This window comes from Chlorocebus sabaeus, chromosome 1, assembly GCF_047675955.1.
Source record: "Chlorocebus sabaeus isolate Y175 chromosome 1, mChlSab1.0.hap1, whole genome shotgun sequence".
NCBI lineage: Eukaryota > Metazoa > Chordata > Mammalia > Primates > Cercopithecidae > Chlorocebus > Chlorocebus sabaeus.
The window spans coordinates 56891784-56904169 of NC_132904.1; the positions used below are offsets into that span (position 1 = coordinate 56891784).

Genomic DNA, 12386 nt, shown 5'->3' on the forward strand with positions numbered 1-12386 from the left:
TATTCAGCTTTAGGTATCATAGCATCTACCACTTATCTGTGCTTACAACATACCAGGCGCTATCTCTACAAGTGGTAATTAACCTGACATTTATTAATTCATGGAATCCTCATAATACCCTAATGGACTATGTATGTTTATGATCCATATCTTATGACTCTTATAATAATTTATCTTTCCTAAGGCTACACATACCTCAGAACTAGGATCCAGGCCTTTTTGATTCCCCATTGCCTTCATCCACGTTTTCACTCCATTATGTAATTTCCTGAGTTCTTGAATAATGACTTGTTTCTTTCTAAGACACACAGTGGTGAGGTGGAACTCCAGGATACCAGAGGAAACGGATGTCTGAAGTTACACAGGCAAGTACTCTAGCCTACAAGGCCTCTGGGAAATGCCATCTAGTCTTTGCTCAAATTGAGCCACTGGCAGACCTCAATATAACTTGAAGGCTGTACCCGCAAGTTACAGATAGCACCTAAGAATTTTCTGAAGTTTTGGGGAAACCTCTTTAATCTTTAACCCACAGATCTTAATTCTCCCTCCCTGAACTAAAGTGGCAAACAGCTCCATCTTACTATTAATGTATTTTAAGATAGTGACTACACACTCTACTCTTTTAGTTTACATTAAGCATCCAATTTTCTCAGCTATTTTTTCTCCATGGATTCTTATTTTCATTTCCTATAGAAATCACATGAATCCTCAAGAAAAGGTACAGTTTTGCCAATGGACACCTTTCCATATTGAAAACCAAAAAAATAGTTTGGTAAAACATAACATGCCAAACACATAACCAACTTTTTTACCTACAATATTCACTTCCTGGTTTCTGTGTGATCTAAAACCTTTTCCTCCCTTCCACCCGGCAATAAACTTACATAAGATGAAATTAATTTACAAAAGGTAGGCTATGTTTATTAGAGTCACACACAGCTGACTGTCTCAGTGTGACTCAAGACCACAAAAAACCCATTTCTCCTTCACTTCTGAGTCCTGGGTTTAAGACCTATACCAGCAGGCATACTGCTTGGGGTCCATTCACAGGTTTACAAGTTTTTCATTGAGGGCAATCTGTGACTGTGTGAGGTTGGCCAGGTAGGTCACCATCAGCAGGTCCTGGAAGACAAAGAATACACAATGAGTGGGGGGTTGGGTGGAAAGGGAGCAAAAAGGCTGGCACTGGCCAGCTCTATGGTGGGCACTAGGTATGAGGACAGTTGTGGATAAATGACAGCTGGGAGAGACTGAATAAAAGTCAAAAAGGTAGAAGACAGAAAAATGCTTGAGAAGACTTTCTTATCTCTACTGAGACACTTACAGTCTAGGGGTGCCTTAGCTGAAACCCATGGATGGAATATAGGGGGTCCGTGAATTCAGATGGGGAAAACAAGTAATTGCATTTTCCTTAACCTCTGAATTTTAGTGTTTCTTTCTATCACAAATTTAGACAGTACGTCACAGTAGTATCAGCAGTAAATGAGACAAATGTAATCACGGGAGAAGGAAGAAGTCTCCAAACATGCATACCACACCTCTTCCTTCCTCCCAACCTGGACTTCCATGGGGCTATAGGTGAAGCCCTGTCTCTATCCTACTCCAGGCCACCTCACCCAACTCTTCACATTTGAGTGTATGTGCTGAGGTAGGGGAAGAAACCAGGCAAGCAGGGGCTCAGGAAGGGCACTCACATTGATGTTGCTGTTGAGCATGGTCTCGAAGTCATCGGGAACTATTTTGGGTACTTGGTTAACCAGGCTCATCAGGAAGCGGCCCACAGTATTGTCAGCTGACACCTTTCCAGACTGAGCACCAAAACAAAGACTCAATGAGGCAGTTAATTATAACCACTGGGCCCTACCATTTCATCAGCACCTGTCTCAGTAATCCCAGGATGGAGAACTATGTCCTCCCCCTTTGTTTTTTCTTTCCCCTCTCACCAGTACATCCTCTGCATATTGCAATACTGTGCTCAGGGCATCCTGGATGCGAGCTGATGCCCCTCCTACTTGCTGCAAGTCACTTGAGAGTCCAATCACTCTGTTGGGGCTAAAGCAGGTCTTCATGATCAGGTCAACTGTGGAAGTTGGGTGGCAGTGGCAGTGGTGGGCAGTAAGAGAGAGAATTCAGTCATCTCACCAGGAAAGAGATGGCCTTAAAGTCCTGCTAACTCTGTTTCCCACCTCTCCTTAGACAGTCTGCTCAATCACACTCCCTGCTGTGCCCTTATCAGCTTTTCTTCCTCCTAACAGAGCTCAACTCCTTTTACCTGGTATGCTCATCACCGGTTTTGATCTCATGTGAATGGTCATGTGGCCTCTGGTGCTGATAATTTCCCACCTTTAACAGTTTCTCAAATAATTCCTTAAATCCCATTTATACAAGAGATGACTGTAACTTCTAGTCTTCACAAGCCTTAGATCAATAGTCCCTTTTTAAACCACCCAAGGCCTCCATCCTTGTTGCAGAACAGCAGCCCCCTTCCCTGAAAACGCCTATGACCTCTCAAGAGAGTATGGAAAGGTTACTCACCTCCGATGCGTTCAGTGTCATAGTATGCATATTTCACTGTCAGAGGTGTGAACATCACTCCCATGGTCCTCCCAGGGACACCCATTAAAGTACTGAGGAAGGAGAAGCCAAGGTAAACAGATGGCCTTGGGAGAGGGTTTCCATGTCTATTCTGGGCTGAGAATGCAGATACAGCAGGAATATGGCTCCCAAGGTTCTAAGATAGGAAGGGTGGGACCAAATGAACCCGAGGTCTCATGGGAGCAAAAGTTACTTTCTCCCCTTAGCTTGTCCCACATACCAAACCTTTGATCTGTAAGAGGGGACTCAACCTTTGCACTTGGCCTGGTCCCTTTAGAGGATTACTTCACACACGGTGCAGTGTCAGTGATGAGAGGACAGGACTCAATTACCCCATGGAGTTGGCTGTCTATATAGCTGCCCACCATGGAAAAGAGACAGAGACAAGTCTTTTCTGGGACCAAGTCCTTCATCAGCATTGAAAAAGGAAACCAACTCCTGCTCACCAAATCAGATTGGGTGCTATAAGTAATCTCACTAAAGGTATTGTTTTTACTATGTCAATTATATACCTGGATCTATACTTTACTATGTCAACTCTCTATCTATCCTATCTATCTATCCATCCATCCATCCATCCATCCATCCATCCATCCATCCACCCACCCACCCACCCACCCAGCTGGATCATATATATATATACACACACACACACATATATACACACACACACTGGATCTTGAGGAGTCTGAAATACTTGGGAAGGCTAAGAAGTCAGGCAATGGCTAGTGCTTAGTGGTATGCCAACTGGCTCATAAAGACTTGGCATCCACCATCTTTGTCTTACTGTGTAAGAGTTAACTGTCTTTGTCAGTGTCAGACACAGAACCAGCACAAAATCAACAGCCTAACAGATGCACTAACAGCTGCCTTCCCTCTGACTTTCCAACTCCCACAGCTGCTTCCTCAGCACGCCACCAGGGCCTTTCCCAACATCCCCCTTAACTGGCATTTTAACCACCTGCAAGCTCAACGTGTTCACTGTAATGTCACTGTCATTAAAACTGCACTCAATCCTAGGTTAATTAATGTGTTCAAAATAAGGACAGTCATCCTTTAATATGTACTACCCTGAGTACTGCGCTGAGTTCTAGAGACGATGACAAATGGGTAATTCAGAAAAGTAATGAAAGTGGTGAAGGATCATGACAAGAATACCACATGACTGGCTGTAGGAACTATGGAGTTAGGTTCTACAAAAGACGACTTGATAGCTTGCTCAAATACCATGTGATGACTGGCTGTAGGAACTATGGATAATTAGGTTCTACAAAAGATGACTTGATAGCTTGCTCAAATACTTAAAAGGGCAATGAGTAGAAACTGGAGTACAACTAGGATCAGCGGTAGAAATTATAGGAACAGATTCTGTTTCAGAGTGAAACCGTTTGAATAACTGTTGAGAGAGAGGAACACAGCAAGTTACACACGGAAGGAATGAACCTTGCTTGGGGTGGGGGAGGGATGGCATCTAGGCATGGTTTTATGCCCTTGTAGCCCAAGACTGTGGTCACCTGACATAGGCTTTGATGCTCATGCGGCCGTTCTGGAGACTTGTGTCCACAGTGAGGTGGATGGGGTTGGGGGCCTCTCGGCTGTAGTACTCATGGATTAGCACAGAGTGCTCTGTGATGTCATGGCCTGTAGCGTACCTGTGAAATGGAACACAGTTGCAGACTCATGTCTGTATGTGACATCAACATCAAACACAACAGTGGCATGGGTGTCTTTAGGGTACCCAATACCTCTATGGTAGGGATACCTAGAGATACCAAATGCCAAGAACAATACATACCTTGAAAACTATGTCAAATAAAATCAAAGGCTGACTTAGTGCTGCTGAAAAATTCCAAGTCTCTTACAAGGTAATTCAAAATATCCTGGCCCCACAGGATCAGAACCACCAGCAAAACCCACTGAATTCACAGTTCCTACAGGTAACACACTTTCCTTTTTTGTTTTTTAGAGACAGGGTCTCACTCTGTCACTCAGTCTGGAGTGCAGTGGCATGGCATGATTATAGCTCACTGCAGCTTCAAATTCCTGGCCTCAAGTGATTCTCTAGCCTCAGCCTCCTAAGTAGCTAGGACTATAGGTGTGTGTCATCATGCCTGGCTAAGTTTTTAAAACATGTGTTTGTAGAGTCAGGGTCTCATTATTTTGCTCAGGCTGATCTTGAACTACTGGGCTCAAGTGATCCTCTTGCCTCAGCCTCCCAGCTGGGATTACAGGCATTGAGCCACTGCTCACAGTCAGTAATACACTTGCAATACTCTTGTCTCCAAAAGGAAGAGGATAAGATCCAGTCCAGTAGCAAAAGACACTGGCAATCACGGAGAGATTTTCCATTAGCCCCAACCCCCACCTTCCCAACTTACCAGCCCAGGATGAGCTCATTTGGAGAAACTTTTTTATGCAGTTCATACATGTTCTTAGCAAATTCCATGTCAACAGCCACCTAACAGGGAAGGCAGGAAAGTAAGCTAAGAAGCCAGAAGTCCAAAGAAAAATTGGTTAAAAAGGACAAGAGGCCACCCCCAATAAACAGAAGAGGCCCAGGAAGTACGTACAAATGGGAAGAAGCTCCTTGGCTACAGGAGCTCTAGTTATGAGTGTGGGAGGGCCCGTGAGGGGAGCCTAGCAAACGAACAGCTAAAAACTACAGAGGGACAGCTTGGATTCCTACTCACTTCATCTTCTGACTCATTGTGTGGCACTGAAAAGCAATTGGTGACCTCCACTGAGTGCTTGTCCACAGTTCCTGTGAAAGAGAGAATCGTTCATGCGTTATACAATCCTAGGGCTCCCAACAACCTCCAACTACTTTTGAAAGGCTTTTGATGATCTCTTCAATGTCAATGAACACCTAACTGAACTCATTAGCTCCAAGTTTAGTCCGGTGCATCAATGGGACCAGAATTCTCCAGGAACTGAAACTCTGGTGTGATCACCAGCTTATCCCTCTAATCATCACCAAATAGGGTATATTCTTCCTTTACAAGGTCTCCTTTTGCCTGTTACTCTCCACTACTAGCCTATTCCAGAACTTCACTCTATGGCCTTTGTTTTTCAGCCTCTAGACTTTCTCCCTGTAATATAATCTGCAGAGGTACCTGGAAGATTTTAATGGCCACATAGACTGCTAACACAGCGGCCGTGTTTCAGACACTGAGACATCAGGAGCTTCATCTGTATCTCCCTTTAGCCATCTGGTCCCATGGTCAGTCTTAACCTTATCATTATCCAGAAATCTATCTGCGAACCTTAGATGTCAGTCTTTTACCACAAACTTTTGTTCTAGTTCTGATACCTTTATTCCCATTTTTAAAATGGGAATATATATATGTGTGTGTGTGTGTGTGTGTGTGTGTATATATATTTTTTCTAAGACGAACTCTTGCTGTCGCCCAGGCTGGAGTGCAGTGGTGAAATCTCGGCTCACTGCAACCTCTGCCTCCTGGGTTCAAGTGATTCTCCTGCCTCAGCTTCCCAAGTAGCTGGGACTATAGGTGTGCGCCACTACGCCCAGCTTATTTTTGTATTTTTAGTAGAGATGGGGTTTCACCATGTTGGCCAGGCTGGTCTTGAACTCCTGACCTCAAGTGATCTGCCCGCCTCAGCCACCCAAAGTGCTGGGATTACAGGCATGAGCCACCGCGACCAGGCTGTATTTCTTTCTTTTTTAAATTTTTTATTACCACTACATTTGTTTCTTGACCTAAGACCATTAGGTTGAGTTTTCTGTTCTCTTCTAATCTATTGGAACCTCCCAAGGGGTTGAAACCTATTCAAGGGTTTCCCTCTCCACCAGAAATTACAGTGTTGTCTTTATCTATCAGTGTTTGTCTAATTCCAACTCACTATAGTTTCTGCTCCTTTCAATGAAACTATGTCCCTAAACCGAATGTGCATATATCCTTTATCTTATTTGACCTCTCATCAGCATTGAACAGACTTGACCACTTACTTCCCATCTTAACTTTCCTTCTAGTTTTCTTCCTACCTTTCTAATCTTCCTTGTTGGCTACTTCTTCCTGACTTTTTAGGTTTTTAGGGTTTTGTCTTTGTTCTCTTGTCTTTTTACTCAATGTTCCTTTTCTAGTCCAGGCCCTGATGTAGAAATGTTTTTGGTGAATAAAGTTTACATGCCAACTTTTTTTATGGCTGCTTTCTTGCTATAAAGGTAGAATTAAGTAGTTGTGATAGAGACTGCACACAAAGCCTAAAATATTTACTGTCTGGATCTTTACAGAAAGTTTGCCAATCCCTGCTTTAGGTGATCTCATCCAATTTCATGGGTTCAATTACCTTCTATATTCCAATGACATAATTCCTAACCTGACATACTTGCCCACATCTCTTTTGCACTCCAGACCTTTATATTCTATTTTTTACTTGACAACTCCACCAGAATGCTCACTGGGCATCTCAAAACGAATACAACCCAGACTGAAGTCAACCCCTACCTTCCCTTTCTTCTTCTACACTTAACCAGAGATGCAGAAGTCATCCTTGATATTTTCTTCTAATCCCTCACTTCTGATCACACCAAGTCCTATCAACTCTATTTCCTATCTCTCAACTCACTCACTACAGAGTGATTTTTAATTCCTATTCAGTGTTAGCCGAAATGCTCAGGAGCTTCCCCAAAGAGCTTCAAATGAGGTCAGAGTTCCATTTTGTCTTCTCAGGGATCCAGGTAACTCCCTTCACAGCACTTTCACTTGTAATTATTTAATACTTCTTAGGGCTCTGCCCTCTGCTAGCTTCATTTCCTGCTCTACCTCCTGTCAGCTACGTTCCTGTAATACTGAATGTTTCAGATAGTGGATTTACCACTTTTTTATACTTCTTGTAGTTGCTTTAATGCCCAGCTCAAATGTCATCTTCTTTGTGAACTTTTCCCCAACCTTCTGAAACAGTTAAGTCTTCTGTATTTCCATGCCACCATGACACCCTTCTATTAGAACATTTATTATATTACATTCTAATTATTTGCATCTAAGAGTATATTTCTACCTTGAGTTTTAAGGTTACAGGAGAGTTCACTTTATTACACTTTGAATTCTAAATTCCTGTTTTATGGTACAAAAAAAGCACCAATGACTTCATTTAGACAAATTAAATGTTTTGTGAATATCTAAGGAAATAAGTTCATAGCAAGCAGAATCTATTCTTTATTCTTCTGTAAGTACTGCCTCCATAACACCTATAGCACTGTACCACGATTCCAGTCTGGAAGAGGATACGAGGATGTAGATTAGATTATACCTGGTCTGATTGGATCACTGGAATATTTGGGGCACTAAAGCATAAATCATGGGTAACAAATTGTTTCTTTAAATAGCTCTAGCGAGCTTGGAAAATTAGGAAGTACAGCCAAAAAAGTATGTATCTGCTGAGTGCCAGGTCAGTGATGTAAAAATAATTTATTACAGAAGCTCAGAGTAGGGCACAGTTACAGAACACCATCATGCTGTGTAAGGTTAAGAATGGAGTGAGGGTCCGGGTATGGGATGGAGGACTAGCACTTAATGTTGTTGCTGGGAACCTGGAAGATAGGTAAAGCTTAAACAAACGAAGGACAGCAGGGAAAACAATTGTGGCAAAGAAAACGCAAAAGCTTGGTCTGAGAAAAGACAAGCAATGTTCAGAAGACATGAATTTAAGTTTCTGTAAAATGCTATACTGTCAAAGATAAAGGAGAGAGAATGTGTGTCTGTAAGCATTGGGGTGGTCCAGGCCTGATGTGGTGAACTGCAACTAATAGCTGTACCTAATGTGTGCTAGCATAGTCAGAAGTTTTTAATTCAGCTCTCACAAAGACTAAGCCTAAAGTAGTTCCTGACAGAACAGATTTTAGGCAATTTGCTCCAAGTCACATGGCAAATGTTTTGTGAAGTCTGCTTACAAATCTTCTCTGCTTTGCAATATACAATTGTCGTCTATGGTGTAAGAACTAGTACATGTTCAAGAGTATGAAAGAGAAAGGATGCTTGTAAATAAAGTGGATTCACAAAGCTATTTAAAATCTGGCACTAAGATGGAATGGATATGAATTTCACCAGACCAGTATAGTCTCCAGAAAGGAATTTATTATCAACAGTCCCTCTTTAGTGCTTTTCCATTTTACAAACTACTTTAACATAAAATATCTACTCCCCAAATTTGGAACACAGGAAGAGAATGGGTCATTTTTCGACCTGAAGGTTAAGGGCAGAAATATAAACAGATAATACAACTGTTTTTCGTCCAAATGGAAAATGGGGGAACAGGGTTTCTCACATTAGGTACTAACATTAGAGGACACTGAGGGACAGAGAATGATCAGGCTCAGACCTTTAGGACAGCAGAATACTATAAAACCCCAAGTGGGTTCCAGCCAAACCGGTTTACTTGTTGGGAGGAATGCCTTTTTACAAACGTCCCCACTCCTTTGCCAACTGGTTAGAAAACTCTGTCAATACCTGGAAAACAATGACATGTAGTCAGTGGATAAGGGAGAAATATGTGGTCACTGGGATAGGGAGTCAAGGGTTCCTGACTTCCCACTGGGCGTGTGAACTCATCTCTGGCAGACGGGGCTCATCATACTTGCCGTAAACTGCTGTCGGGAACATTAAACAACCACTGGTATAAAATATTCAGTAAATGACACAACTACTCCTTGTGTGTTTTATCGCTCAAAGTGACAGCAATCCGGCAGCAGAAGAGAGGAGAGGTGCAAGTGCTTGAGAAGATAAGTCATAGCTGAAGGCGGGATGGAGATATAGATTAAGAGGTCATGGGGATGGGAGGAAAGGACGGTAGGACGCCAGGAATTAAAGAATTAATGAGACAGGGGAGTGAAATAAATGAGAAGCGGGAGAAAGAAAAGAATGTTAACTTCTCTGACCACTCACCCAACAGGGTCCCGATAACTCGGGCAGCACCCTCATTGCGTCTCTCGTAGCTGTCCACAATGGAGGCCAAAATCACTGGGTGCAGCCTGACCACGCGGCCGCCGGGGAAGGGCCCTGGGAGAGCAGGACCAGGCAGAGCGGGCGCTGGGGTCTGCGCTGGAGCTTGCGCCGACGCCGGGGTCTGGCCAGGAGCGGCAGCTGTAGCCGCTGCTGCCGCAGGGTCTGAGGATGCGGCTGGAGCCGCAGCGGGAACCGGAGCCGCAGCCGGTGCTGGCGTTGGCGCTGGGACTGAGGCTGAGGCCGATGCTGGCGCCGCCACTGGGGCTGGGGCTGGCGTGGCCGGAGGAGCACTCGCCGATACCACCGGTGTGGCCATCTTGTCGAGAAAGAAGGAGGCAGGAGCGGAAATGACAGTGTTCATGAATATCCGGAGCTTGATAGGCTGAATATACACCACGTGAGCTAGAGCTTTTTGCTTATTGGTTACTGGTGATACTTGCCGGAGAACTGAAATGGTCCCGCTGTTGGTAATTCCTTCCGGAATTTGTGCTCTTTGCTTATGGCCGGAGGAGCACTGAGGAAGCCCTAGGCTTAGTAGTTCCGGATAAACTTGGGAGGGCGTTCGAAGAGAAACACTTTGTGCAGCTGCCGCCAGGTGGAACCAGAAAGCAGCGCGAAGGTCGAAATTCGTGTTTTAGACTTAAATGAGATAATGGATGTCAAAGTGCCTTTAAGAAGGATTTTAAGGCCGGGCGTGGCTCACGCCTGTAATCTCAGCACTTTGGGAGATCGCAGAGGAAGGATCGTTTGAGCCCAGGAGCTCGAGGCTGCAATGAGCGAGAAGGAGAACTTAGCTGGATTTCTCCTGCTGCTTTGAGAATAGTCTGGAGGATGGGGAGAGGTGAGGAGAGGGAGGTGAGAGAGGGAAAAGCAGGGAGACCTGCTGGGAGGCTACTAGGTAATCTAAGTGAGAGATGATGGTGGCTGGGATCAGGCTGGTAGCAGTAGAAGTTCTGAGAAGTGGGAAGATTATGGATATATTTTGAAGGTAGTTTCAATAGGGTTTCCTGAGAAATTGTATATGAGGCGTGAAAGAGAGGAGTCATGGAGGACTGCAATATTTTTTTTGTACTGAGCGATTAGTAGGATGAAGTCACCATCAATTGAGATAGCAAAAGCTGTAGGTAGAGCAGGTTTGAGGGAAAATATCCTGATTTCATTTCTGGATGTGTCACCTTTGAGATGTCCATTAGACATTCAAGTGGAGTTGTATAAGTTGTGTAAACTAGTCTGTACTTTAGGAGAGGATTATATGAGGTACTGCCTTGTAAAGCTCTCAGCACATGCCTGATATACGGTAGTTATTAAGTCATAGCTATTATCACTGTGTGATGGAGGGAGCTCTGACTGTAACCCACTGTGTAACTTGGGGCAATCTACAAGTTTTTTTCTGAGCCTCAATTTCCTTCTTGGTATAATGGGGATGATAACATCTGCCTGTAAAGACAAAACAAGACAAAAAACCAAAAAACAAAACAAAACAAAACAAAAAAAACACAAAAAACCATCGACTCCCTTAATTAGGTCAAGTCCTAGTGTCCAGCTGGCAAGTGGATAGGTGAGGTTGAACTTCTTATCCCTGATTCTATGCCCAAAAGCTGATTTATCCTTGGAGAAATCGTCCATTATTAGAATTCCCATGATCCTGCTCCCCTGTAAATGCTCTGTGTAGACATGCATTCTTTCTTTTAGTTCCCCAAAACACAGGTGAACAGCCAATCAGAAGAAGATTGAAAAGTAACTCTTGGATTTGATGACCTGGAGTTTTTAGCAACCCTAGTAGAGCAACGTCAGTGGCACTGAGGGTGGGGTGAGCACAGAAACTAGAAATCTGGTGTGAGAGAATGGCCAGTCTGAGCTGAAAGCAGCAAGTGCCAGCTTTTCTTTCAGGAAGTTGTCTGGGAAGGAAAGGGGACATTTAAGGAAATAGCCAGGGAAACAGCAGGATTGAGAGGCAGACAGTTTAGGATAGAAGTGTTTCAAGTATATTTTAGACTGAGGATAAGGATGTAGAGGAGAGAGAAATATTAAATATACAAGTACAAGTGTGAAAAAATATCTAATGAAACAGGGCAAAAGGTGGATCCACATTGAGAAGCCTAGATGGTCTTGCACAGGCTGAGGGGCACGCTGGAGAGACTGCCCTGGGCCTGGCCTCCCTTCTGGGTGCTTAGTAGGGGTGTGCCTGAGTCAAGGACAGTCCACTGAGATCATCTCATGGGTAAAAGGCCAGAGGACAGAACCCAGTTGAAGAAGTGTTGCTGCCTCTAACTGACCATGCACACCTTTGAGACATCCTATCTATGTGTTGATCTGGGTTGGTGTGGACACTTTGCCTTCAAGAACTTTGCCTTTATATCTATCAGGCCTCTGAGCCCAAGCTAAGCCATCATATCCCCAGTGACCTGCATGTATACATCCAGATGACCTGAAGCAACTGAAGATCCACAAAAGTGAAAATAGCCTTAACTGATATTCCAGCATTGTGATTTGTTTCTGCCCCAACCTAACTGACCAATGTACTTTGTAATCTCCCCCACCCTTAAGAAGGTTCTTTAAAATTCTCCCCACCCTTGAGAATGTACTTTGTGAGATCCACCCCCTGCCCCCAAAATATTGCTCTTAACCCCACCGCCTATCCCAAAACCTATAAGAACTAATGATAATCCACCACCCTTTGCTGATTCTCTTTTTGGACTCAGCCCACCTGCACCCAGATGAAATAAACAGCCATATTGCTCACACAAAGCCTGTTTGGTGATCTCTTCACACAGACGCATGAAACAATACCGATGTCTTAAAGACCTTTCTCTCTGGGAGGAAAGAGAA

General features: G+C 43.8%; 1 protein-coding gene across 1 annotated transcript; it reads right to left on the bottom strand.

The window, feature by feature from the left end:
* Nucleotides 1-895: 895 nt before the first annotated feature.
* EIF3F (eukaryotic translation initiation factor 3 subunit F) lies at nucleotides 896-9911 on the bottom strand. Its single transcript, XM_008007817.3, has 8 exons — nucleotides 9498-9911; nucleotides 5286-5356; nucleotides 4974-5053; nucleotides 4110-4247; nucleotides 2536-2627; nucleotides 1944-2080; nucleotides 1695-1808; nucleotides 896-1122 (listed from the first exon to the last, which is right to left on the bottom strand). Exons 1-8 carry the CDS (start codon nucleotides 9871-9873, stop codon nucleotides 1045-1047), a joined length of 1086 nt encoding a protein of 361 aa, XP_008006008.2. The 5' UTR covers nucleotides 9874-9911; the 3' UTR covers nucleotides 896-1044.
* Between the last annotated feature and the right edge of the window lie 2475 nt (nucleotides 9912-12386).

Coding starts and splice junctions, on each gene's coding strand:
- EIF3F (XM_008007817.3), bottom strand. CDS start 9,873: ATGGCCACACCGGTGGTATCGGCGAGTGCTCCTCCGGCCACGCCAGCC. Junction 4,248..4,973: donor AATGAGCTCATCCTGGGCTG/GTAAGTTGGGAA, acceptor TCCATTTCACAG/GTACGCTACAGGCCATGACA. Junction 2,081..2,535: donor TGACACTGAACGCATCGGAG/GTGAGTAACCTT, acceptor CAACTTCCACAG/TTGACCTGATCATGAAGACC.